General features: G+C 46.5%; 2 protein-coding genes across 5 annotated transcripts in view; one reads left to right on the forward strand and one right to left on the reverse strand.

Moving 5' to 3' along the window:
• Nucleotides 1–1,588: 1,588 nt before the first annotated feature.
• Nucleotides 1,589–12,735, forward strand: LOC126999690 (putative protein-lysine deacylase ABHD14B). Of its 2 annotated transcripts, XM_050862425.1 has the most exons (6): nt 3,019–3,155; nt 4,535–4,750; nt 6,347–6,481; nt 7,515–7,686; nt 8,709–8,932; nt 11,234–12,735. In XM_050862425.1, exons 2-6 carry the CDS (start codon nt 4,568–4,570, stop codon nt 11,432–11,434), a joined length of 915 nt encoding a protein of 304 aa, XP_050718382.1. In that variant the 5' UTR covers nt 3,019–3,155; nt 4,535–4,567; the 3' UTR covers nt 11,435–12,735. The 2 variants fall into 2 exon arrangements, with proteins under 2 accessions (XP_050718383.1, XP_050718382.1); XM_050862426.1 differs by lacking the exons at nt 3,019–3,155; nt 8,709–8,932; nt 11,234–12,735 and adding exons at nt 1,589–1,612; nt 10,029–10,291.
• Nucleotides 12,736–15,287: 2,552 nt separating this feature from the next.
• LOC126999691 (uncharacterized) overlaps nt 15,288–26,534 on the reverse strand; it is an 84,858-nt gene continuing 73,611 nt past the window's right edge. Inside the window, exons 16-26 of one of the 3 annotated variants that reach the window (XM_050862428.1) lie at nt 24,262–24,459; nt 23,668–23,907; nt 23,280–23,436; nt 22,823–23,141; nt 22,590–22,716; nt 22,336–22,495; nt 21,144–21,197; nt 19,655–19,806; nt 18,264–18,446; nt 17,576–17,746; nt 15,288–17,147 (exon numbers count right to left, since the gene is read on the reverse strand). In XM_050862428.1, the coding sequence (XP_050718385.1) occupies nt 16,954–17,147; nt 17,576–17,746; nt 18,264–18,446; nt 19,655–19,806; nt 21,144–21,197; nt 22,336–22,495; nt 22,590–22,716; nt 22,823–23,141; nt 23,280–23,436; nt 23,668–23,907; nt 24,262–24,459 (1,955 nt within the window). In that variant the 3' untranslated portion in view covers nt 15,288–16,953. Of the gene's footprint in view, nt 17,148–17,575; nt 17,747–18,263; nt 18,447–19,654; nt 19,807–21,143; nt 21,198–21,715; nt 21,824–22,335; nt 22,496–22,589; nt 22,717–22,822; nt 23,142–23,279; nt 23,437–23,667; nt 23,908–24,261; nt 24,460–26,534 lie in introns of all 3 variants that reach the window. The other 2 variants (XM_050862427.1, XM_050862429.1) reach the window with 2 other exon arrangements.

Consider the following 26,534-nt stretch of genomic DNA (forward strand, 5'->3'; position numbering starts at 1 on the left):
ATATATAAGGAGGAAAACTCTGAGCAGGACTGGACCAAGAAAAAGCTGGACACCCCTTTGAAGGAATCCCCCGCGAAGAACAAAGGGGCGGATGAGACACGTGATAAACGGGCACTAATTCTTCTTTATGAGGTGGAATTGGGCGTTAACTCCACCTATAACGCAGCGTAAATGGTCCGTTAAAGAAGGTCCGTCTGTGTGAGTGGGTGTGGATTCCAGTTGTTGTTGGTGTTGTTGGTGGTGGTGGTTGTGTTACGTGGTGGTGGTAATGCTATGTGGTGGTGGTTATGCTATGAGGTGAATATATTATACGCAAAATGTTAATCTTTTAGTAAGCTTCAACAAAATCTCTGGAAATCTTACGCCGCGTTTAGCACAAGCAGGCTCATGACAAGACTTCTTTTAGCAAGACTCCACTAAACTGTCACAAACACTTCAATTCCTAAAAGACAATGTGTTACGAGCGGGGCGTCACCTATGTATAAGCAGGGATGCGGTAAACTCCACGGACCAAGCCAGCCGCGTTTACATTACTCTGCGGCTTCCGTGATGAGGATACGAGGAACCAAGATAGCTTCACTCCGGAGGACCTACGAAGCGATACAAAGCAGAAACAGCAGAAGAAGAAGAAGAAGAAGAAGAAAAAGAGAAAGAAGATGAAGAAGAAGAAGAAAAAGAAGAAGAGACTTTTCTACGTAAACACATCTTAAGCTAACTTTTACGATGAACAATACGAGTTACCCTTACAGTCTCATTCACTTCGTCTCTTTCCCTTAATTGTTACATCTAACGTTACCTCACTAACACAATTTCCTTTAGTTAGTGAGTAGTAACAAAACGAATAGAAGGCAAAGAAATACGTTATAAGCGAAGAAAGAGAGAGTTGAAATCAATAAGTAAGTGTTTGTTAGAAAATTTAAAAGCATGAATCTATGGCGTAGTTCTCAACCAGCCACACCCACGCCCACACACGCCCATTTCCACCCATACCCACGCCCGCCACGACCAACCAAACCCATGATCAGCCACACCCATGCCCACCAAGACCAGTTACACCCACGCCCACACCACGCCCACGTCCACCCACACCCACGCCCACACCACGCCCACGTCCACCCACACCCACGCCCACCAAGACCAGTTACACCCACGACCACACCACGCCCACACCCACACCCCACGCCTAACATATATACATAGGAACATAGCCTATGTAATGCGGGGAAACCCAGAACAATCGATCCTCTTGAATAATTAAGGTATTAACTGTGAATTAGGTGATGGTGCGGCAGGGCAGACATTCAGACAGACAGACGTACCAGTGAAGGGTCAGCATCGCGTGGGTCTGACTCATAGTGAAGGTGCCGAGGATGAGTAAGCTAGGTTTTTCTTATACGGGGAACAACGAGGAGGAATTTTTCACCCAAGTCACGTGAGAGAGAACTCCTGAGTTAGCGGAACAGGCCAAGTATCTGTAACTACAACCACCGTTCGGTACGCTAGTTTAGCCGGCAGCCACGCCAAAAGGAAGGGGTGGGGGGGGAGGAGGAGTCGAATTAGGGAAGGCGCTGAGACCTGCCTATCAGTCAAGCCTCGCCTCCCCTCACGCCAGGTACGTGTGAAGTTAATTCCAACGGACAGTGATTATTTAGTGTTACAATGTTATTATTATACCTATAACGGTTAACTGAGTCAAGCCTCGCCTTTCCTCACGCCAGGTTCCCTACTGACTGGGCGGTTACCCCCTTAATGTTGTGTTAGTATGTGAAGTTCCCCCTTGTTGGGCTTCCATGCCCACCCTCTGGTATCTTAGACCCGCACGAATGTCTTATCCCATGATTAACTCGGTAATAGAAAAGGATATTTTTTCTTGTTAGTATCATTTGTATAATCCAATGCTTGTGGGGACTCGTGACCACCTCCTTGGTGTCCTGAACCCCCATGACTACCTTGCCTCCATGATCATCCCTGTGAACACATATCAGTGGTAGGAAACATTTTTTCTGTAATAATCATGTATCATTGAACCCTGATTATAGGGTAGCTTGTTATTTAGCAACGGTTAGGTGTTTATAGTCTATGGCCAGTGTACCATATCTTTCATGTAGTTGTAATAGTCTGAAGAGATGAGTGAGCCCTTTAAGATGAATAGGAGTGATGAGTGATAATTATTAATTAGGATTGTTACTTCAGTCAGCTCGCTACGTACCATTACCAACAGAATGATGAATTGTAAATAATATTGTTAGTTAACTTCAGTCAGCTCGCTACCATTACCAACAGAATGATTAATTGTAAATAGTATTGTTAGTTAACTTCAGTCAGCTCGCTACCATTACCAACAGAATGATGAATTGTAAACAATATTGTTAATTAACTTCAGTCAGCTCGCTACCATTTCCAACAGAATGATGAATTGTAAAGAATATTGTTGCTTAACTCAGTAAGCTCGCTACCAATATATAACAACATTGACTGATTGATTGATTGACAGTTTATTGTTGCAGGTAAACAACAAGGGAGAAGGGAGGAACATGCCATCCTAACTCCCAGGCTGGACAGTGTGGGATTATACAACTATTAGTACATGCATGTGTAGGTAGCAAATGTGAATAAACCTCATAATTTAACCTTGTGTTGCGTCATCCTAACAACCAGGAAGCACACTTCTAGTAAGATATTAAAAGCAGAGGATCGAAGCTGGAGGCAACACATGTACATAGGAAAAACTGATAGGCTATACCGAGACGCGTTGGACCGTGCCGAAATGTCCCACTATAATTTTTCGTCCCGTGTCAAGTGCCGTGCCGTGCCAGGCTTTCCAGGACAAGGATATGGTTACTGCAACACTTATAACGCACATTGGATCACTTTAAGACAAACACACTATATATAAGGTGACTCAAGCAAGATTTCAATAGCCAACTCAATCTCCCATTTCGGCTCTGATAAAAAAATGACTGCTTGATAAAAAAATGACTGCTTGAGTTTTAGTACATGATATTAAAGCCTGAACTCCCCTTGAACACTTACATCAAGGAAATATAAAGAAAAATTTAGAATAAGCTAATGAGAGACCCTAAACAAGAGCCGAGTCAGTGACAACCCGAAGGTGGAGTGGAAGGTGTTTGTGTGTCACGTAGTAAGAAAAGAAGGTAACGACAGCCTAACTAAGCCCTTAAAACACCACAGAAGAAGGCTTTCCACGCCCACACCAGCCTCAGAGCATCCCTAACTAGGCTTAACATTCCCAGGCCAAGAACAGCCTAACTAGACCCGTAATAATCTCTCTCTAAACACCATAGAAGTTCCCCTCCCGCACCAGCCTCACAGCATCTCTAACCAGGCTTAACATTTACATAAGAACATAAGAACATAGGTCAAGAACAGCATAACTAAGCCCTTAATCTCAACACCACCACAGAAGTAGTTCCTCTCCCGCACCAGCCTCACAGCATCCCTAACTAGGCTTAACATTCCCAGGCCAAGAACAGCCTAACTAAGCCCTCAAAACACCCCAGAAGAAGACTTTCCACGCCCACACCAGCCTCACAGCATCCCTAACCAGGCTTAACATTCCCAGGCCAAGAACAGCCTAACCAGCCCCCTTCCAATCCCTCTAGTGTATTCAGACCTTCCTGCAGAGGTCTGGGTTGACAGGATCTAGCCCCCACCCTAGGGACATTTACTGTAACCTCGTCCTCCTTCACCACCTCCCCTTCCACCACCTCCTTGTCTTCCACGCCTCCGCCAGGAAGAACTGAGGCACGGGCTGTCAGATCTTGACAATGACAGCCGCAAGTAACCTAACCAGACCCCTAAAACACTAAAGAAGAAAACTCTGCAGCATATTCTCCCTGATTGAGCGGTGGAGTCCTGGTGATGGACCTTTGTGAACGGGTGGACCCTTACACCCACACACCCAGGAGGCGGAACACAGCCCCCAACTGACACGCGGCGCCCAGTCAGGGCCGAGTGGACAGTGGGCACAGATTAAAGGAGACTGCCTATCTGAATCTCTCTGCCCAGGAATCAAAGCTGGGATATCATGGGCGTGAGGCGAGAGCGCTAATCACCGCACGTCAGCCTTCCATGAAATATTAAGGGCATAACTTTTCAGCTGCTGCCCTTGCCTTAACCCGGTAGCAGCGACATGCCAAATTTGTGGCTTTACCATGTAGCAGCGATGGGCCAAATTTTTGCCATGTTATAAACCCTCCTAAATAGATGATGCATAAACTGATCACAAATGCGTTTATATATATTATGAAATGGTTTGTGTGAGTGATGATTTTTTCTCCTTAATTTGCTTAGAGGGGCCTTTAAGAAACATGATCCACGCAGCTACCGGGTTACTACGGGGGATGTGAGGCAATGCAAGACGGAGAAAGCGACCTCTCTGAGCGAAGAATTACTGGCTGGATGCCTTTCGTGAGGAAAAATGACCAAAATGCTAATTGGGTCATGTTTTGAGGCAGGTCATGAGAGGCAGAATTATGGTAAACTGTCTCCTCATATTCTCCTTCCTCTGCAGGTCCTTGCCAAGGCCTGAGAGAGCACTGCCCGTATGTCCCCAAGCCTCCTGATGACCAAGATGCCCATGACGCCTCACCGGGTCATGGCAATGGTGATGGCAGTGGCCGTGCTCTGCCTTGTGTTCTCCGCCTTCAGAGCACCGGCCAAGACCCTCAAGCTGGGTGCAGTGTTGGAACAGCCTTCTGCGGCGGCTGTTGATGCCCTTCACGTCAAGGTTGGCTGGCATAGTTTTCCTCCTCCTGGTGCTCTCTCTCACTTGAGTCATGATATTTTCTAGTTTTTTTTATTTCTTCAAATGCGTCAGAGCCAGCCCCTTATGGTATAAATCAACAAAGAATGAGCTCATTTTGTTTTATTGATAGTCTCATTAGTAAGGAAGCATATATGAATTTTCTGAGTCAAGACTTATAGTAACTGTTTGGGGTTTTGTTAGGTTAGGTTAGGTTGTTTAGTTCAAACAATCCTGATTCCTACTATTCATAATAAGATCACAGTATTATTAGATGGAAGAAATCAAGTTAAGTAAATAAATGAAGGGTATATACTTGAATATACCTTGATGATATATATTAAAAAGAGAATCATGCCAAGAAAGAATATAATGTTTTAACTATGAGAATCTAAACCAAGTGAGACATGACTGCACACACACACACACACACACACACACACACACACACACACTTGTCAAAAACCCGCAAGTCATGGTGATTGATAACTTAGCTCCTCCTGCAGTGCATCACCACGGCAACACACACCACACCTCACCACCAGCTCAGAGGTATTGTATCACCCCCTTGTAAATAATGTACACAGAAATGCCTGTAGGTAAGGAAGGGAGCTACAGGGCATGAAAAGGAGTGATATAAAAGCCTGCAGTGGTGGAATGAAGCAAGGAAGTCAGTTGTGATTTATGGAAAGCCTCTGATAGGGAATGATAAAGAACAAGTGATGTTTTATAGTAAGAAAAGTAGATCCTATTCCCTTATTCATCTCTTTCCTTTCATTCTCTTCTGCCCGAGACACAAAGTACAGACAGTTATTAAAGACATGGAGCAAGAAAAAGGGACAGAATTATGAATGGGAATATGGCAGATGGTGGAGTTAGGGAAGTAATGGGAATATGGCAGATGGTGGAGTAAGGGAAGCAACCATCATTACCATACACAATCTGACATCAGTGGCAGAACAAAGCATAAAGAAATAATGCGAAATGAGAAAGAAAATGAGAAAAAAGGAATGAATTATGAATGTATATATGGCAGATGGAGTAAGTAAAGTAACCTGTCATTTCCATATACAACACAACACCAACAAGAGGACAAGGTCACAAACACACACACACACACACACACACACACACACACACACACACACACACACACACACACACACACACACACACACACACACACACACACACATAGAAAGAGAACCAAAACTATAAAAAGGAAAATAACCATGAACGGAAGTGACACAAAATGAGAAAGTGAAAAAATGTCATTATCGCAAACAGCGCAACTTTAATGGCAGGACGAAAAACAGGTATAAATTGAGACTCGCCAAGAAGCGTTAAAGAAGGAGAATAATGGTGAACGAGAGAGTGATGTAACCAATATCTTCCCGAGCATTGCGACTTTAACGGCAAGGCAACAAGATTAATTAAAGAAAATACGAAAAAAAACAACAATGAAAAAATGAAAAGAAGTAAAAAGGTCGAGAAACACAGAGAAACAAATGCAGAAAAATGATTACGAATGAGAGAGTGAATAGTGACCCTAACATCCCTCCTCCCTTCCTCCCCCCACAGCGTGACACCAGCGGCAGGACCATGGCTGACCCGAGGTTCTGGCACACCTTCAACTTCCAGTCTGAGAGCATCCCAGCATCGGTCACAGAGGCGGCACCCAAAGTCACTGTCACCACCAACAACGTCAACATCATGGTAAGCTATGGCACACTAGCTTTGGCCCACTAACCAACAGGGAGCGTACGTAAGGGGTTGCGTTGCTTCACTCACCCCCTGACTCCACCCCACACTGATTGAAAAAAGACCAGCTAACTAACAGGGAGCATACAGCAGGGGGTGCGTCACTTCACTCACCCCCAGACTCCACCCCACACTGATTGAAAAGTTTACAGGCCCACTAACTAAACAGGGAGCATGCGTAAGGAGGCACGTTGCTTCACCCACCCACAAAATCATGGTGAGTTACAGTACTGACTGAAAGGGCTACTAACTAACTGGATGATTCATGCTATCAGTGAATGGACATAAATCAAATTCACTTTAAATGCCTATGCAGTGTAATTTTCCGATATACAAGGACGTAAGGAGACTACGGTATAATGAACTTATAAGATACAGTACATTTTGAGCTTAACTGAGTCACATTAAAATCAAAACAAGCTTAACTATGCTATATTAAAATCAAAACCAGCTCAGCTATGCTACATTAAAATAGAAACAAGCTTAACTATGCCACATTAAAATCAAAACAAGCTTAACTATGCCACATTAAAATAAAAAACAAGCTTAACTATGCCACATTAAAATAAAAAACAAGCTTAACTATGCCACATTAAAATAAAAAACAAGCTTAACTATGCCACATTAAAATCAAAAACAAGCTTAACTATGCCACATTAAAATAAAAAACAAGCTTAACTATGTCACATTAAAATCAAAAACAAGCTTAACTATGCCACATTAAAATCGAAATAAGCTTAACTATGCCACATTAAAATTGAAACAAACTTAACTATGCCACATTAAAATAAAGAAAAGCTCACTTATATCCTTAGTGAGCGGTAGGTAGAGGACTTTTTTTTTTTTTCCTCTGCACTCTTTTTGTTGCCCTTGAGCCGTCTCATTTACTGTAAAAAAACAAAACAAAAAAAAAACTATGCCACATCAAAATCAATAGCAAGCAAGAACAGCCACACTTCTCACCTCTCCATCCATCCTTCCTCAATAGGGCGCCAACACCTTCTACCGTGAGGCCCAGGTTCCCGCGGGGGTGGAGGCGAGTGGGGAGGTGGTGGTGCTGCTCCACGGGGCGGCCTTCAAGTCTGCTACCTGGCTGGAACTCAACACCATCAACCTCCTGGCAGCGATGGGACACAGGGTCATTGCTGTGGACCTGCCTGGTGAGTGTTAGAGAGAGGTTATGAGAGATGGTGTGTGATTGAGGTATGGGTGAGGATGTGTGTGTCAGGGGGGGGATGTGTGTGTGTGTGTGTGTGTGTGTGTGTGTGTGTGTTTTTCCCTTGCCTCATAATCTTTTAAATCACCTGTATATATAATTCTCACATATTTTATCCATATATGAAAAGCATCTTATGTCCCCTTACTATTGAATTATATTAAGAATCAACTGATCATATTACTTCCCACTAATATAACTAACCTACTTGATAATGGGAATAAGCTTTACTATCAATAATAATAATAATAATAATAATAAGTACAAGTTGGGTTCCTTCAAACATATAAGCCATAGTATTTCAATTTTTTTTTCTTATTTTAAAATATTTTCATTCAGTTTATATATTATGTCACTTTTTATGTAGGTGATTTTTCTCTTTTATTTCCTTTTTTTATGTTTTTTGGTGGCTTTTCAAATTTAAATATCACTCTCATCTGTATTTTTGCTCTATTTAACTTTGGATTCACTATGTCGCACCTGCCTTTGTTAATCATGTCACTGTGTTTTAGTGTAGTTAGTGTAGGTAGTCCTGTGCACCTTCACATCCCTTGCACAAAACACTCTAATCAATATATCATGAGGTAAAGGAAGTAGCGTCATGTAGTCTCCCATTTGACTTAATTCATTCATGTTTTCACTCCAATTTGTTCAGTTTTGTGTTTGTGTCGGGTCATCGCTGGGTGGTAGTTGTCCTGTAGCAGTTGAAATAGTCTAACATGAGCTGTGGAAACATTGCATAACTTTGACCTTGACCAATAGGACTTTAACTTACATCATCGTCAATGCTAAACTTCACCACTGGCCAAGGCGATCTCAGTAACTTGCCAAGGTAGTCTCAGTGTCATCAAAAGCTCACAGACAACACCATCCAGCAGGCCCTTGACGTATGGTAACTCACCTAAGCTCCATATAGTAACTGGCATGTGCATCCCCCTGTGTTGTACCGTCTCTGTCTGGCTCAAGGCTTCGGGGAGTCCAAGGATGCTGGGGCTGTAAAGGACAAGGCCGAATACCTCCGCTCCCTCCTGGCCCAGTTGAGTGTCAGCAGCCCCATTCTGGTCTCCCCTTCCATGAGTGGGGGCTACTCGATCCCCTTCCTCACTCAGCACCCCGAGGACCTGGCCGGATATGTCCCTGTGGCTCCTGTTGGCACTGAGAGGGGCAAGGCCAAGTACCCAGAGCTGCAGGTAAGGGGAGAGAGAGAGTCACACTATATATACCTTCAGGGTCGCTTGTTGAGGCAGTCGGTGATATGTTTTTTTCCACAATGTTGCATACAGTCATATATGGTACCTTCTCCTCCTCCTTCCCCTTCCTCTTTCATTACCTTCTCTATTTCCTACTTTCTTCATCATTTCCCTGCTTCCCCATTCTCTTCCTGTACTTCTCCTCCTCCTCCTCTTCACTCCTCTTCCCTACCTTCCAAGACATATCTTCTAAATGGAGGTGTTACGTCAATGGGAGTTATCGTTTTGGGAGTGGTGAGACGTGTGTGTGTGTGTGTGTGTGTGTGTGTGTGTGTGTGTATTGGAGTCATCTCAAAAAGGTAGTGCTAAATTGAGGGTCTACTGTACTTATATATCTTGAAAAGGAAGTTATCAAGTTGTATAGATGATGATGTGAAAGAGCTAAACTAATCCCAGGCTCAGAGGTACCGGTACTGCATAAAGTATAGTACAGGTATGGCATGAACCTACTGTTAAGGCTATAGGGACTGCCAGGTGACTTTCCCTACTACAGTGTCCTACAAGGTGAGTTCTCTGTTCCTTCGTCTTGGCCTGAAACTCCTGCATGAAAGACTCTTGACCTCCGTGGCGAGTGCAGCACCCACACTGGTTTGCATATTCTTTGTTTTGTTGATTTATTTTCTTTTATTTACTTTATTTTTATTTATTTGGCTTACCTTTTTTTTGGGGGGGAGGGGGAGGAAGAGACATGCTTAGCTATGAATCCGAGGGTCTGGGTTTGAATCCTGGCCTGGGTAGTCAGTGTGCACCCCACCCAGCTGTTCATCCTCCCTTTTGGACTGGTCAGTAAATGGGTACCCCTACATGAAAAGCCTCTCATAGAACTTACTGGGATTTCCAAGGACCGTTTTGTGATGCTGGTGATAGATGTACACGGCTTTTGGGCCTTGAAAGGGAAAAAGACCAATGGAAACCCAGTTAATCTTCTCTGTGGCCTTGGGAAATAGCCGTAATGGGAGACTGATACATTTGAAAATACAGACCACAACCACATAGACATCCCACCACCACCCACACACCCACACCCCACACACAGGCTTTGGGAACAGTGGGCGGCAGGAACTGGGCGTGGAGTTGCGTCGCACGTGGCTCCAGTCCTTCCTCATCGCCCTGAACCTGCCGCCCTGCGTGGTGGTGTCCCCTTCCTTCTCTGGCGTGTTCTCCCTCCCCATGCTCCTGCTGCAGCCACATGAGTTTGACGGCTTTGTGCCCATCGCGGTGGACGCCACGGATGAGATACCAGCCCATCGCCTTCAGTCAATACGGGTGAGGATGGGGAGATAGTGGATGGGAGGATAGTGGAGATAGTGAAGGGGGGGAGGGGAAAAGGAGGAGGAGGAGGAGGAGAGCTACAGATTAAGGATAGGGAAGAAGGGAAGAGGTGAAGAAATAAGAGATAATGAGGGTAGTGAAAGAAGGAAGAGGAGGAGGAGGAGGAGGAGGAGGAGGAGGAGGAGGGATGAAGAATGATGATAGAGAAAGAACGAAGAGAAAAAAGAAGATAAAGAGGAAGTGAAGAACAGTAATAGTAGTAGTAGTAGTAGTAGTAGTAGCTGTAGTAACATAGACAAAGGTACAATAGGTATAATATAACATTGAAGGGAAGTGATTATGAAATACGAGGAAGAACATCTAATCTAACAGCATCGCAAGTCATTCCACAACACCTTCAATAGTACCTCAGAAGCACCAGGTAAGGCCACTATGTTCTCTCCTCACCCCTTGTCTCTGGATACCTGACACAGCCTCTTCAGGTAAGCCAAATAGACTAACCTAATTCATGCACAGGTATCAAATTGTACGTTCTTATTTTTAACTCTGCTCAGTACGCCAAGCTTTTGTGTCTACTCATTGCATTCTTTGTCTCGGTAGGATATCCTGTATATGAATGAGCAGTATTATACAGGTTTGCATTTTTATTAACTAATTCTTCCATGCATGTCATCCAGCCTTATATAAAGCTATGTACAGACTTGTCATGGGGCAGCTTAGCATCATGGGGGTTAGGCTGCAGTTCTAAGCACATGCAAGTTGATCTAGTTATAAAGTTTTTCATAGTATTGTTGTCTCATGTTCCTTTCCTGATCACTGACCTCGGAACAGTGGATTTGATAAGGGACTTGCTCTAGGAATTTATAACACAGAGGAAGGCAGGCAGGAGCTTCTGGCATGATGACAGCCTGCTCTGCTGCTCAAACCATAAGGTTCTACTCAATCTTCACCCCCCTGGCCTTCCTGCAGGTTCCAACCCTCATCATCTATGGTGAGAAGGACGCTGGGCTCGGCCCTACCTCCCGAGATGACCTGTCCAACATCCCCACCTCCCAGGCCGTCCAGCTGCCCGGGGCCAAACACCCGGCATACCTGGACCAGCCGGAAATGTTCCACACGCTGCTTTACAACTTCATCAAGCAGGTCCACGCCCACCGTGCTGTTGTGTAGGGCAGGAGACAGGCCAGTCCTTTGATGGGACATTGTCTTGTTGATGCCCATCTTGTGTGATGAGTGTTCATCGTCAAGTTTGTTATGTTCTCTAGAGAATACTAATCCATTAGTTCCACTGTGGAGACAGGGAATGTTCTGTCTTCTGGGTTTTGGGTTCTTCTGCACGTTGCTTTGCACACTGATCACACGCATGACTTGGACATTATTTTTGGACACTAAAAGATTTATTGGTATGGGCTCAGCTGGAAAATGCTGAAGCCTGATGCAAAATGTACCTCCCAGGGCTATCAAGGTAAATGTTCTTGAGAGTAGACCTGGAAACAGTTTGCTTCGAAAAAATGAGTTACACAGTTTGTGCGGTGAAAATTTACCAGTACAGTATATGCCTAGTGGTGATCTGTTGGCTGTGAAATAACTTTAGCTTGCTTTCCTTATGTAATTACAGCTGCACTATGTACACTGTAAGCCATTTATATGCATTGCTATATATTGCTGTAGAGCAGTCTGTAGGTGCAGAGGCTAGCATGGGCACTATTGAGAGTTACAAAAATGATTTCTGGGTCAGGTGAAGACCAACTGTTTCTGTACTATCTTGCTGCATGTAGCCTCTATTCACTTAGTATGCAGTATGCATAGAAGTTACTTTGGCTGCCAGCAAGTGCATGCCACAGTGATAAAAGCTGCAGCTTGTGGGTGTGAGGTGGCGGTGGCCTGCCTCCCAGTACACTCAGCAGCTACAATAGGGAGCGGTGTGGGCACAGACCTCTTCCCCTCAGTATGAAACTTTGTGCACACCCACTTGATAGTCAAAATTGATGACATTATTTTAGGTTGTGAGTGCCTGTGTGAATGCTGAGGTAGAATTATTGTCTTTCTCCTTTATTGCGGAGTGTATTAACAGAATGTCAATATCTGCCAAGAAAGGAGGTGCAGCCAGGTCTGCGCTGGATGGAAAACAAACATTTTTTCGGCTGATCTTATTAGAGCAGCGGTTTGCTGTCTAATGTGAATTTACACAACTGTCAGCCCTGATAAAGGAATTTTTTATTTTTACTTAAATTTTCTATTCATTTAATTGGTGTCTGTTTTACGTGTATTTTTTATAACAGCTGTGTGTTGTGTCGGCATTTTTTTTTCTATATGTAATTCGTTGTCGGCCAAACATGAAAGCTTCATGTTTTGTACTCAAGAACAAGGTTGTGGTATTTTGATATTGGTCAGTTATTTTTATCACTGGTGTTGTTGTGTGTTGGTAATGTACTCTTTCCTCCACCAGGCCAATAAAGAACAGTTTTGTAGTTGTGTGTATTCTGTGTCCTTGGTCTACAGCAGATGCTGTTCAGAGCACCTCCACATGCGGCCAGACCCAGCCACATGAAGGTGATGAAAGAATCTCTGAGCCTGGTAGCCAAGACCATATACAGCCCTACTAGAGAAACAAGTGGGTGCTGCCTCTCACTAAGAAGCTACAAGAGGCCAGAAGAGATGTTAGTTTTGGGTTTCGAGGTGTCTGATACTTATATAATACTGGCTCCTATGAAACGCAGATGAATGAAGTCTGCCAGGACCTCAGCCCTTCCCATGCCAGGACTGCAGCTGCCTCCCCTTGCTAGGATGTCAACCCCCTCCCACCATGACCTCCGCCCCCCCACAGGGCTTCACCCCCTCCCCCTTAGTAGGATGTCAACCCCCTCCCATCGTGACCTCAGCCTCCCACTGACAGGACTTCACTCCCTCCCTGACAGAACCTCAACCCCCCATGCCAGGACCTCAACCCCCCATGCCAGGACCTCCACCCCCTCCCTGCCAGGACCTCAACCCCACCACTGCCAGGAACTCGAACCCCCCCCCATGGCATGATCTCAACCCCCTTCTGATAGGACCTCAACCCCCCCTCCCTCCCAGGACCTCACCCTCCCCCCTGCCAGAACCTCAACCCCGCTTCCACCAAGGAATGCCCCTTAAAGGCTTTAACACCCTTGAACAAAAGTAGCCATCACTGAACATACTCCACTTTGATATACTAACACACAGAGGTGAAGATTGCTTTTGTTAACGCCCTGATATCTCGTGTTTCCTTCTCTGACAGACTGATTGCTGGCTTATTGACTGACTGTTGGCTTGTTATTGGCGATATAACCCGAGGAAACACAGGGAAGGTATTCAAGACAAGCTCAAGACAACATCAGCCTTGGGTCGTATTCTTGTGGGTGAAGGTCATGTTGGGTAAAGGTCATTTTGGGTGAGGTCATGGTGGGTAAAGGTCATGTTGGGTGAGGTAATTAAACCTTTCGGCGCCTAAGCACACATGCATTTAACAAAGCATTCGTAAGATAGGTGGGCGTTTCCCTGGGTAGTTTCGTGACACTAGTGGTAGTTTGACAAAGTTTCTGCACCATGAACGTAAAGAAACACTCGTGGGGATGCGCTTAACCTCTCTTCTGCCCTTTAGAACTGATTGATGTAAAAGAAGAAAACATGTACAGGTGAAGATTCGTTTTAGTACCGTGCCAGTATTTCATTACCTACCTTATGAAACATCACTAGCTCTTCATATATCTTTTCTACAAACGTTGAAGAAGCATGGAAACAGTTAACCCATCTAAGTATACCAACCCAGGATGAGGATGATTTGCCAGGGTGGGTGGATGGGCGGTAAATCCCGAAACAGTGGTAAAATGTGAACCAAGTCTCGATAAAGTGTGGAACTAAAATTTGACTACAGAGCGCACATGTAACCCCCACACGCGGTCACCATTTTTTTTTTACTGTACAGAGCAACTCAAGGGCAACAAAAAAAAGATGTAAAAAAAAAAAAAAAAGCTCGCTAACTGTTGCTCTCATATAGCGATTAATACGAGTATAAAGTGGCCAAAAGAGAGGTCAATTTCGGATGGTGGTGTCTTTTTTTTTATCGAGAATTACTACTACGGTACTTCTAATATGTATTCTAGTAACCATCAGTCTAACAGGAAAGAGTGTACCAGCCACGCAAATACATGACTCCTCACCTCGCCTCCTCCTCCGTAAACACAGCTGTCACATACCTGTCTCATGGCCGTGGGTAGATGTGCCGTCACTTCCGCGGTTTAAAGGGACCGCGTGCGCCCACCCCACGTGCCGAGTGACAACTGACAGCTCCTTTAACTTTAAACTTTAAACGCCGTGTCCGATGCCCTGCAATCTTGTGTTCGGATGTGTTTCTACGACTTTATTAGGCTTATTCAGCTAAGATGGGCTTTATGAGTGGGTCGCGTTCATAGGCTGAGTAAATGATTGTGATGAAGCTTAAAACTCATTCTCCTGTTATTGTTTTTATCGAGGAAGTTGGAGAAGAGCGATCGAGGTGTGGTTGTAGGTAATGATCTAATGGGTTGTTATGGGCCTAGTTTACTTATCTTTTCTTGCCTTTCCTGCCGTGGTAATCTTGTTTTTCTTGTTTTTTCTTACCTTATTAAGCTTGTTTTCTTGTTTTCTTTTATACGCTACGATTCTTTCTGATTTTTTTTTCTATTGTGACGACTAGGCTACTACTACTACTACTACTACTACTACTACTACTACTGACTAAATAATAATAACAATAATAGGTAATAATAATAAGGAGAATAAGATAAAGAAAAACAAGAACGAGAATAATTAGAAGAGCTAGAACACGAAAAAGAACGGGGAAAAGATAATAAACAAATGAATAACGAAAAAAACAAAAGAAAAACGAACAAAACACAAACAAAATATCACAAAAAACCGCAAAAATAATGAACCCTCAAAACCTTCCCCCTTCTCCCACTAGACAGACAAACCTCAACACACACACACACACACACACAGACGGGGTTGAAACAGGACACATTCACAGACCTTTATTGAACACTGAGGTAGCCACAAAAGCCACAGTGTACAGAGACAGACCCTTCATAGACGAGGGGGGTTTCTCTCGTCCTCCTCCTTCTCCTCCTACGGCACTTCTCTTTCTTCTTCTCTCTCTCCTTCAAATTCTCTTCCATATCCTCTTATTTCCGTGGTGGGAGGGGGGGAGTGGAAGTTATAAATGATCACCTCCACAACAACGGCCGACCAGCTGGCGAACTCATCCCGTCAGCTTACTAAACATATCGTCGCTCAAGAACACACACTTGACAAGGCTTTCGTAGGGGTTGTGGTAGGCCTTTCCATGGGTAGTTTTCTGACCCTGGTGGTAGTCTGACCCTTCTTCTGTACCGTGAACCTAAAGTACCGCCCATTGCAACCCGACTGATCTCCTTTTTGGCCTTTGGAAATGGTTGATGTGAGTGTCGAAGGCGTCTGACTATACCGACCTCTGGGACTATATTCTTAAACATATCTTCGCTCAAGCACACATTTGACAAGACTTTCGTAGGGCTTGTGAACCGAAAAGGAGATCAGTCTGGTTCTCATGAGTGTTTCTTTGGGTTCACAATACAGAGGAAGGGTCAGACTACTACCAGGGTCATTCAACTACCACTGGATATGCCCACAACCTCTATGAATGCCTTATGAGCTTGGGCGCCGACAGGTTTGATAATGTGCCCCATAGCGTTCACCCGGTAGTTCGATGCAGTGCCACGGTAGAGTAAGAGTAAAACAGTTATTGTCCATTGATGTACTACAAGGAATGAGTTCACCAGCAGGCCGAGGAGTGATACAGAGGGAGAATAGCTTAATACCGAGAACTGGGGCGCCGAAACCTCCTTCTAACCAGCTTCAGTGACCTCTTCTTCGCCGCGAGAAAACATAGATATACACACACGACCTCAAGGGAGAAGGTCACCGTTAGAGAGGCAGGGATATGGGCTGTGAGGTCCCATACACACACTCACACACACACACACACACACACACACACACACACACACAAACACACATACCATCTCTGTCTCACACGAATATAATGACAGTATACCCATCCACTTTTTTATACAGAGAGATGAAGATAGAGCAAGTATGTACACCCACAGCTACATACATATACATCTAGAGAAAGAAAGAGAACCGGGAGATATGGAAACAGAAGGCTATTGACCACTTCAAGAGTTCACTTCAAGAGGGGATGGAACTTGCAATGGACAAACACCTTTTTAGCAAGAGTGGAGGAGTCGTATAGCGGAGTTGAAGGACATGAGGAAACACGAGTATATGTTGCAGAAGTATCAATTCCAAGAGACAAGAAGGTAGGTAATCACATCCCTTATTAGAGTCACGGATAACATGAGGATTCCTGTACCAAAGGGTTCGAGTAGCACAGAGGGACATGAGGACACACGACTAAATGCTGTAGTATCCATCAATTCCAAGAGACAAGAAGAGAGTCGCATTGCATCTTTTATAGTCACGGATACAAGATTGGGTATAGTATTAGATCCTCTTTATGCCTTAGACAGAGGGGGCACAGGGCTAGGCTTCGCAGTACGGCCGTGCGGGGCGGAGGGCGCAGGCTTCAGGCTTCAGGGCGTGGTAGGCGGTAGACAGATGGTGGTGGTAGTGATGACTGGTCTTCAGGGCGTCGGTAGGCAGGTGGGCACGGGCGCCGACCACCTGCCGCCCTCCTGACAGGTGATGGTGTGCTCGCCGTGCAGAAGGAAGCCGTCGCTGCACGCGTACGTGATGGTGTCCAGCACGGCGTAGTAGAACTTGACGGAGCTCATCGTGCCGGAGATATTGATGCCCGGGTACGTGCACACCTCAGCGCCTGCGCGGGAGGGAGGCACGGGGTGAGCGAGGGTGCTGCCGCTGCCGCACGGGACACACCAACCAACCAACCAACGATCTCACAGGGCAGCGACGGGGGTTACAACTAGTGCTCGGACTCTACAGCAGGGTTCTTCAAAGCACGGACGCGCCCCACCCAAGGCTCACGAGGGACTATAGACTCACGGGGCGACACTTCACAACTCAACAACTCAAGACCAAGTAACGGGAGGCACACAGCTCTTAGTAGCACTCTCAAAGGGGCCGTGAAGGCAATGCATCAAAGCAAAGTGGGTCGCAGTCACGAGGGTTTGAAGAACACTGCTCTACAGGACAATAAAGGTCAGGGGACTGGGCTTGGGGCAAGGAGGGGGCAGAGTGGAGGGGTGGGGTGCCTGAAGGTGATTCACGCCCTCGGTTGGTACGCACACTTGGGGAGGGGCCTCGACCAGGTCCCGTCGTCCTGGCAGACCAACAAAGGCTCGCCGGCGATCATGTAGCGACTCTTGCACTTGATCTCCACCACGTCCCCGGCGCTGAACGGCCCCGCGCTGCCCACCACGCCATGCTCGGGTACGCCGGGGGAGGGGCACCTCGCCTCTGCCGCGGGGGAAAGGTGAACAGGGGGGTGGCCGAGGAGGGGCAAGCGGGTCATCACTCAAGGACAGAAATGAACGTAAATATTGACATCATCTTTGATTCTGACACTACAATCCCCAAAAAGAGACTTAAGCCTGTATTCTTAAACGTCTCGCTACCTTATGGAAGTTGCTGGGGTTTACATGAACTGTTTTATGATATATTATGACAGTTTTACACGACTTCTGCGCCATGAACTGGAAAAAAACACCCATGAAAACCCGGTTAATCTTCTATGTGGCCTTGGGAAACAGTCGTATTGGGAGTCCAAGACGCTTAAGAATGGACCTCAAACTATTTACTACAAGATCTACTCAGTTCTGTAGATGAAAGAGGTACTGTAGCCTATTTACTTTACCTTAATTAAACCCTTTGCTACAAGCCCCACTCAGTTCTAAAGACGAAAGACTACCGTAAATACTACACCTTAAACCATTAGTTACAAGTCTAATTCTGTACTGTTCTTTAGCTTCCTTACTTTCGCATCGAGGCGGCGGGGCGGACCACAAGCCAGAGGGGAGACACGTGGCCTGCGCGGCGCCCACCAGCCTCGCCCCGTGCTCGCAGATGAAGGTGACGAGGGTGCCCAGCGCTGTCTCTCCGGGCGGGATGTGACGCAGGAGGTCCCCGTCGCTAGAGTTGATGGGGGGGCACTCCACACCTACGGGTGCACACGCAACACACTGGGCTTGGGTATTGGACTCGTGTGTGTGTGTGTGTGTGTGTGTGTGTGTGTGTGTGTGTGTGTGTGTGTGTGTGTGTGTGTGTGTGTGTGTGTTCTTCATTTGTAATCTGTATAGTGAATGATTGTAACGTACGGTCATTAATCACTCTCTCTCTCTCTCTCTCTCTCTCTCTCTCTCTCTCTCTCTCTCTATCTATCTATCTAAGTACCTATCTCTTTCTATATCTTTTTCTCTACCTGTCTTTTTTTCTCTCCTCGGGGCTCCATCAAGGACAGCCAACACCGTCATGGCCTCAAGTGGTTACGAGGAGCGGGAGAAACCTAACACTGCTTCAATACAGACCCAATATTAACATCGGCGAGAGATAGAAAAAACTGACGACCCGGAGGCGAGGGAGGAAGGGAAGGCAAGGTGAGTGGAGTTGAGTGGCGGAAACACACACTCTTCACCCACCCACCCACACCCACACACATATACATACATACATACATACATACATACATACCCACACAGTCTCTTCTCTCTCTCTCAGTATATCTCTATCTATCTACCTGTCTATTGATTTACTTATTCATATGATTTCTTGCTTCTCCAATGTCAGCAAAAAAACTCCCGCTGAAAATTCGCTTCGGAAATTAAAATCATGAACGACCCTCGACGCTTCCTTTCCGCTTCACACTCACGTAACATGCTGCCGGGCCTCCTCTCCCTTCCCTTCCCTGCCCCGCCCACTAACGCCTCACCACACCTCTTAGCAGCCTTGAGAGTTGGAAAGCCACTAGCTCGAGTTCTTCCCCCTTCCTGCCAACACCTTCCCGCCTCGCCCACCGCCCTAACCACACTTCTAAGCGGTTGGGATGCCTCTAGTTCCTCTCCCCTATCATATCATGCCCTTCCCATCTCGGTCGTCACTCCCATCCTATCTCAGCGGAAAGGGCCCAGTTCTTCCCTTCCTACCAGCATCTTCCCTCGCCCTCGGCTGCCCATCACATCTCTAAGCGGTTGTGAAGCCTATAATTCTCTTCCCACCATCCCCTTCCCATCCTAGGTTCAAATTCTTTCCCTAACATCACCCTCCAACCTCGCCCACCGCCCCCTCCTCACATCTCCAGCTCTCCCTCTCTTCCCTAACCCTTCAGATCTTCCCCTATCGATCTCCCCGTAACTACAAGCAGCAGCTCACGTCTGATGTCCAGGGTGACGGTGTGGGTGTGGCCGGTGGGCGTGACGCAGCTGAAGGCCCCGGAGTCACCCTCGTGGGCCGTGTAGATCGCCAGACGGAACTCCAGCTGCGGGTTCCTCATTGCGTCAGTGGTCCAGCCTGTCCAGTATTTCCTGAAGGGGGAGAAGGAGATGGTGATGCTGGTGGTGGTGGTGGTGGTGGTGGTGCTGGTGATGATGGTGACTGAATAAGATGAATATAGTACTAGAAATGGTGTTATGAATGAGATAGATTATAATGATTGTAAATAGTGATGAGAATGAGTTGAGTATTCTTACAATTAATGACAAATAAACTAAATATTAATCATTATACAGCAAAAACATAATGTAGTGAAGTGTTAATGTTTTTTAGGGCATGCTGTACGCGAGGTGAAACACACACACGCACGCACACACACACACACACACACACACACACACACACACACACACACACACACACACACACACACACACACACACACACACACACACACACAGGACGCCGCAACACACAAACAGGAATATATTAAACGAAATTCATTATGATTACAAGGTTCCCGGAAGGCAAAGAAAAGGAAAAAAAAAAAAAATGACGTACACGCGTGAATTGACTGCCAGGCTTTGCTCTCGAAAATATCGCATGCATCAGTAACCCTTTTGAAAGTTTTATTTATTTGTTTTTATACAGTAAACGAGGCAGCTCAAAGGCAAAAAAACAACAACAATAATAATAACGAGAAGAAAAGACCCGCTAATCACTGTCCCATTCATATGATTTTCTTTTTTTCTTCTTTTCTTTCTTCTATAGTGATTGGGAAGGTTATGCCTGAACCAACCCTTTTTTCATATTTTATTTCTTCATACTCTTCTTCATCCTCATATCACTTCAGGCTTTTCCTTCTTCCTCTTCTTTTTCTGTTACAATAATCAACTTTTTATCATCAAGCGCCAGTCTTCAAATGGTGGACACAGGGATGCACAAAGACACGAACCACATCAAAAGCCTATGACAGATTCCCACGCGCCTGATATGAGAGAGGATCAATAGACGCCTCACTCCTTATAATCCTTGACAAGAGTGTGCACAGAGATTCGGACTCCAACAGACGGTTACGACACGACACGGACTCCGCCCCATATTCTCAAACATTTCGAGGCTCACACACCCACACACACACATTTGATAAGGCTTTCATAGAGGTTGTGTGGGTACTTCCATAGGTAGTTTTATGAGCCAGGACCAAATGACTTACTATAACAACCCTAGACAAGACTATGACAAGAGGTTACCAAGACACCAAACCACACGCCGTATACGAAGAAATCACATATCTACCACTGTTTAACCTTCGACCAATACACGAACAGAGTACCAGACCACAACACAGGCTTCAAAAAGAAATCACAAGCCACGCCGTAGGGTCAAACTAACAAGATATCTTCCACGCATGCTACGTTAGTCTTACCAGCACTTCGAGAGCTTGCGACACCTCATATTAAACTTTCTGTACTTGTAGTTTCTGTGTGGAGATAATTAAGAGTTAGTTCACTTAGATAGATAGATACATAGATAGATAGATAGATAGATAGAGACAATGAAAGAAAGAGATAAAGAAATGCCCATAAATCCTACGAAAGCCTTGTTGAATGTATGTTTGAGCGCAGGAAGGTTTAAGAATATAACTCTTTACGCCATACGCCACTATTCATGTAAGGGGCGCCCGGCGTAACCCAGCGCGGGGCTCAAACGTGTGTCCAAGTGAACGCGACGTGACCGAGGGCTGGCTGGGCGGCGATGTGTAAGAACGTAAGCCTTGCAGAACGGCAGAGCGGCGCGATCCCCTTCAAACACCATGGCTTTACTATTTTTATATTTGTTTATTTACTGTTTATTTATTTATTATTACTTGTGTGTTACGCGTCTCCTGTGTGTGTGTGTGTGTGTGTGTGTGTGTGTGTGTGTGTGTGTGTGTGTGTGTGTGTGTGTGTGTGTGTGTGTGTGTGTGTGTGTGTGTGTATGCGCGCGTTGGTGACCTACCCGACCCCCGCCGCGGCAGGTCCCGGCAGCTGCTGGCCTTCCGACAGGGGCAGGCCACCGCCCTTCCCTTTGGTGTCCTCCCTCGGGGCGTCTGTGACCTGCTCGACACTTAGGTAAGAGGCGCTGAAGTAAGCTAAGCACGCCCCGATAGCAACTTAAAGTCACTTACTCAAAAAACTTGTATGTTAAGCTGCACTAACTCTAAAAATTCGTATATCAAACTCTATTTACTTATTCTAATAACCTATGAATATGTATTTCATCTTAATAAGTGGCTGATAAGAAGTTAGGTCTTTAGCACAAGGAAGCTATACTACCATAATAATAATAACAACAATAGTAATAATAATAATGATAATATCTATATCTATCTGTTTCTCTCTCTATCTAACTGATTAACTAGCTAACTAACTATGTTTGTATGAATATATGTATGTATGTATGTATGTAACTAACCAACTAGCTACCTAACCATCTCTCTAGCAATCTATCTAACTCTATCTCTGTCTCTCTCTAGCAATCCATCAACAGGTTTTTACTCTCAGCGCCCCCAAAATCCTTCCCTTCGGTGACATCCACGACCCAGCCACCAACCAACCCTTCCCGCCACCAGTACTCACGGGTGGGTGTGGGTGACGTTCCAGCGCGGCGTCCCGTAGCGGCGCATCCACAGACACTCCAGGTATAGCTCGGTGCCCGGGTAGACCAGCAGGCGGCCGTCGTTGGTCTGCGCGATGGGTCCGTTCTTGTGGCGGAAGAGGATGGTCGGCGGCTTGTCAACTGTTGGGAGAGAGAACACGAGACTGGTCCAAGCGAGTCCTCAATGGTGGAATGTCAAGAAGCGGCTACACACGACTCTCCTGACCTGACTTACGTGCATAGTCGTACTCCCGGTTAAGGGCCAGGCACGTGGGCTTGGCGCCGCTCCACTGGCCATTGACGCAGCGGCGATGAGACGACCCGGAAAAGGCGAACTTGCCGATATCCGAACACCGCGAAACCTGGCCGGAAGGGGAAGAGGTCATCACAGAAAATAAACTAAACTAAAAGAAAGAAAAGAAAGCAGAAAAATACACCAATCGTGCCTTCAGGAGCGCCATGCCATACCAGTTCAGTCCCCGGTGGCAACTCCAGCGCCTCCTCCCTCAGCTGGCGGTCCTCTAAGAAAGTCACCAGGTTGGGTTGGCTGTTCCTCCACATACAAGACGTGTTCCCAAGGTTCACATCCTCCTCCTGTTTCTTCTCCAGTCGCGTCACGTCCTTCTCCTCCTCCTCCTCCTCCTCCTCCTCCTCCTCCACGGCCGGGCACGGGGAGGACGCGCGCTGGCCGATCCACGACCCAGCCTCACAGTGTATCCTCCACGTGGTTTTCTCCCCCATGGTGTTAGCGATGCAGTTGAAGGTCACCTCTGTGCCGTGGGGGAACCTGAGGGACGGGAAGGTAGCTGTACTCCCTCCTATTCTTTCTCACTCCCTTCTTCCACTCCTCACACGACCATTTGCTTACTCTATCCCTCCCTCTCTCCCTCCTACCCTTCCTCCGTCGCCCCCTCTCTCTAGCTACCTCTGCTCTGCCTGGTGGAGTGGCTGGCCGTTCTTGTAGATAAGCGTCCCCTGAACCTTGGCCGGCGGAGAGCAGGCGGGGCGGGAGCCGGCCTCGAGGTCAATGCTGGTGATGTCCCCTCCAGAGATCAGGTCCCCGGCGCCGTAGGTCAGCATAACTTGGATAACACAATGAAGAAATGGGAAAGGACGTTACAATGAGTACAACTACCTTTGAAAACACCAAATAAAGAAAGCAATTATAAATGTCACTTGCAATACATACGAAAGCTTATTAATGGAAATCTAACACCTCTTAAATAATAACCTAGCCTCTCAGTGCCTAGAAAATACACATAGTAACACAAGGCCCCCAAATCACGGTTATCCAAGAGCCCGCATTCACTTACTGGAAGCCGTGCGGACGAGGGGTGTCAAAAGAGTGTCTTGGGGGTGGGTAGCCTCGGCGGGGGTAACACAGGTGGGGGGGACGGGGCGTAGGTGACCCAGGTGACAGGTGACGCGAGGAATGCCCACCAGCCAGCCTTCCTCGCACGCGTAGTCCACCTCCTGCCCGTGCGCTACGTGGCCGCCGGGGAATAGCGCGCCCGTGTAGTTGCCGTGTGTCACCTCGGGCAGCCAGCAGGGTTCTTAGGGGGGACGGATGGCAAGGGGATGAGGCGAGGGGAACAAGTGCGAGGTTTGGGGTGAGATGGAATGGAAGGGATCGATGTAAAAGTGTGATAGATAGATAGATAAAGAGATAGACAGACAGAAAGAGGTCGAGAAACAGAAAACAGAAAAAGACAGTTATGCAAAACACGAAAACTACCCAAATTAAATTAACTGGCTGACACACACACGCATACACAAACACACACACACACACACACACACACACACACTCACACACACACACACACACACACAAACCTCCCCCCCCCCCCCCCTCGTACACAAACACACCTCCACCCACATTCACATACACAGGTCCACAAACCCACCTGGCTGGCACTCTGGTCTGGTTCCCGTGACCGTCCACTCGCCGTACCAGCATCGAAGCGTCGGGGTGCCCAGGACAGTGTAGCCAGACCCGCACGAGAACCCAACCACCTCCGCGTGTCCGATAGTCGCCCGCTCCGGCACCTGCACCCCGTTGAAGGTATAGCGGCCGTGGGGAGTCTCGGGCACGGAGCAAGGAACTGGAGCCGACGGGAAGGGGGCAGCAAGGGTGACCACGTAACATGTACAGGACGTGGGAGATACAAGGGGAAGAAACATTACTCACGAGGGACATTACAGACACAAGAAAACATATACATCAAGACTTTGGACTGTGGCATTTCGTAACAGCTTGAAAATGAAGTATAAAAAGGTGTTTGCATATTAATTAGGTACTTAGAAACGACGTACTTACATCAAACACAAGGGAACGAACATACACACACACACACACACACACACACACACACACACACACACACACACACACACACACACACAGAGAGACTAATCCCCCCCCTCCCCTTACTTTCCTCTCTCGCTCATCCGATTAAAACATAACACAGGGCAAAACTCGAGAGCATGATTACTACGTTCCGGTGTTTGTAGTGAGAAAGTTGCTGCATAAGAGTAAGTGTGTGAGTGTGTGTGTGTGCGTGCGTGTGTGTATGCTAATTAGAGGCGACAGGAACGGACACTTAAAACACTCCGACTTTTCTTCTTAGCGCAAAACTGTCGCAACTCTTTCTTCATCTTTATTTTTTTACGATGTTCCCTGTGCGGGGCCCTCGACTGTCCTCGTCCGGGGCTGTCACGCGCTAGGGATCGGAGATTTGAGTATCACGGCGGTGTTTGACTCAGCTAAGAGGGATGTAGGCACGTATCTGAATGTAGGGCTATGCAGGTGTGTAGTTTTTTTTTTTTTTTTACCTCTATGCCTATAGCGCCGGTAGGCTTGCTTGAGGGGCCTGGATGGTATTCGGCCCCAGCCCGTCATGGCGCAGGCAAGTGTTTATAGTGGCGCCATCTTCTCTTAAGGTAAGGAGGTGCAGTTACTATATATCTTGTTTCCCGACCGTTTTTGACTCAGCTGAATGTCTTGTATATATTGATCTCTCTCCTATTCGAAACTGACCTCTCTCCATCCGAAACTGACCTCTCTCTCTCTCCATCCGAAACTGACCTCTCTCCATCCGAAACTGACCTCTCTCCATCCGAAACTGACCTCTCTCCATCCGAAACTGACCTCTCTCTCTCCATCCGAAACTGACCTCTCTCCATCCGAAAGTGACCTCTCGCCCTCCGAAACTGACCTCTCTCCATCCGAAAGTGACCTCTCGCCCTCCGAAACTGACCTCTCTCCATCCGAAACTGACCTCTCTCCATCCGAAACTGACCTCTCTCCATCCGAAACTGACCTCTCTCTCCATCCGAAACTGACCTCTCTCCATCCGAAACTGACCTCTCTCCATCCGAAACTGACCTCTCTCCATCCGAAATTGACCTCTCTCCATCCGAAATTGACCTCTCTCCATCCGAATCTGACCTCTCTCCATCCGAAATTGATCTCTCTCCATCCGAAATTGACCTCTCCCTATTACTGCCAATTCTTTAATCAGCTGAAGTTCTCCCAAGAGCCTGAGAACTCCTGAAGATACGCGTCTAAACCCTATATCAATACCTTGCTTGTGTATTTCACTGCCGCTCACTGTCTCACTTCGATACAAAAAGGTTCACTTCCACTCACTTAATCAATTGAAGTTCTCGCAAGAGGTTGAAAACTCCACGAAACAAAACCCGGCAAAATATTCCTTCCCGGATCAGTTTTGTAGCCACGTCGGAAGGATCGCCGCTTTCTCTTTGGCAGCGAAGTGAAGGAAGAATTATTTTTCTTCGCGATGAAAGTTCCGGACGGCGAATAGCTCCAGTCCATGCACCTGCTCCGCTCCCTCACTCGTGGCGTTTTACCTCCGAGTGTCTTAAGTTGGGGAAAGAAAGTTTTGTTGCGTCCGTATTAACAAATTCCTAAAGGTGGAGAGTGGCGGAGGGATGGAGAACCAGGTGCGGGAGGGAGATTAGATTAGAACCATTGCCGGAGATGGAATGGAAGAAAACGCTGAGAGACAAAGACAAGAGTAATTTCTAGAGGTGGAGCAGCAGAGGAGGTGCAGGTAGATATTAGATTATAACCATTGCCGGAGAAGGAATGGAAGACAGCGATGGTAAACTAACATAAGAGGTGGAGACATTACATAGAGGTGGGGCAGTAGCGAGA

This window comes from Eriocheir sinensis, chromosome 17 (assembly GCF_024679095.1).
Source record: "Eriocheir sinensis breed Jianghai 21 chromosome 17, ASM2467909v1, whole genome shotgun sequence".
NCBI classification, from domain to species: Eukaryota; Metazoa; Arthropoda; class Malacostraca; order Decapoda; family Varunidae; genus Eriocheir; species Eriocheir sinensis.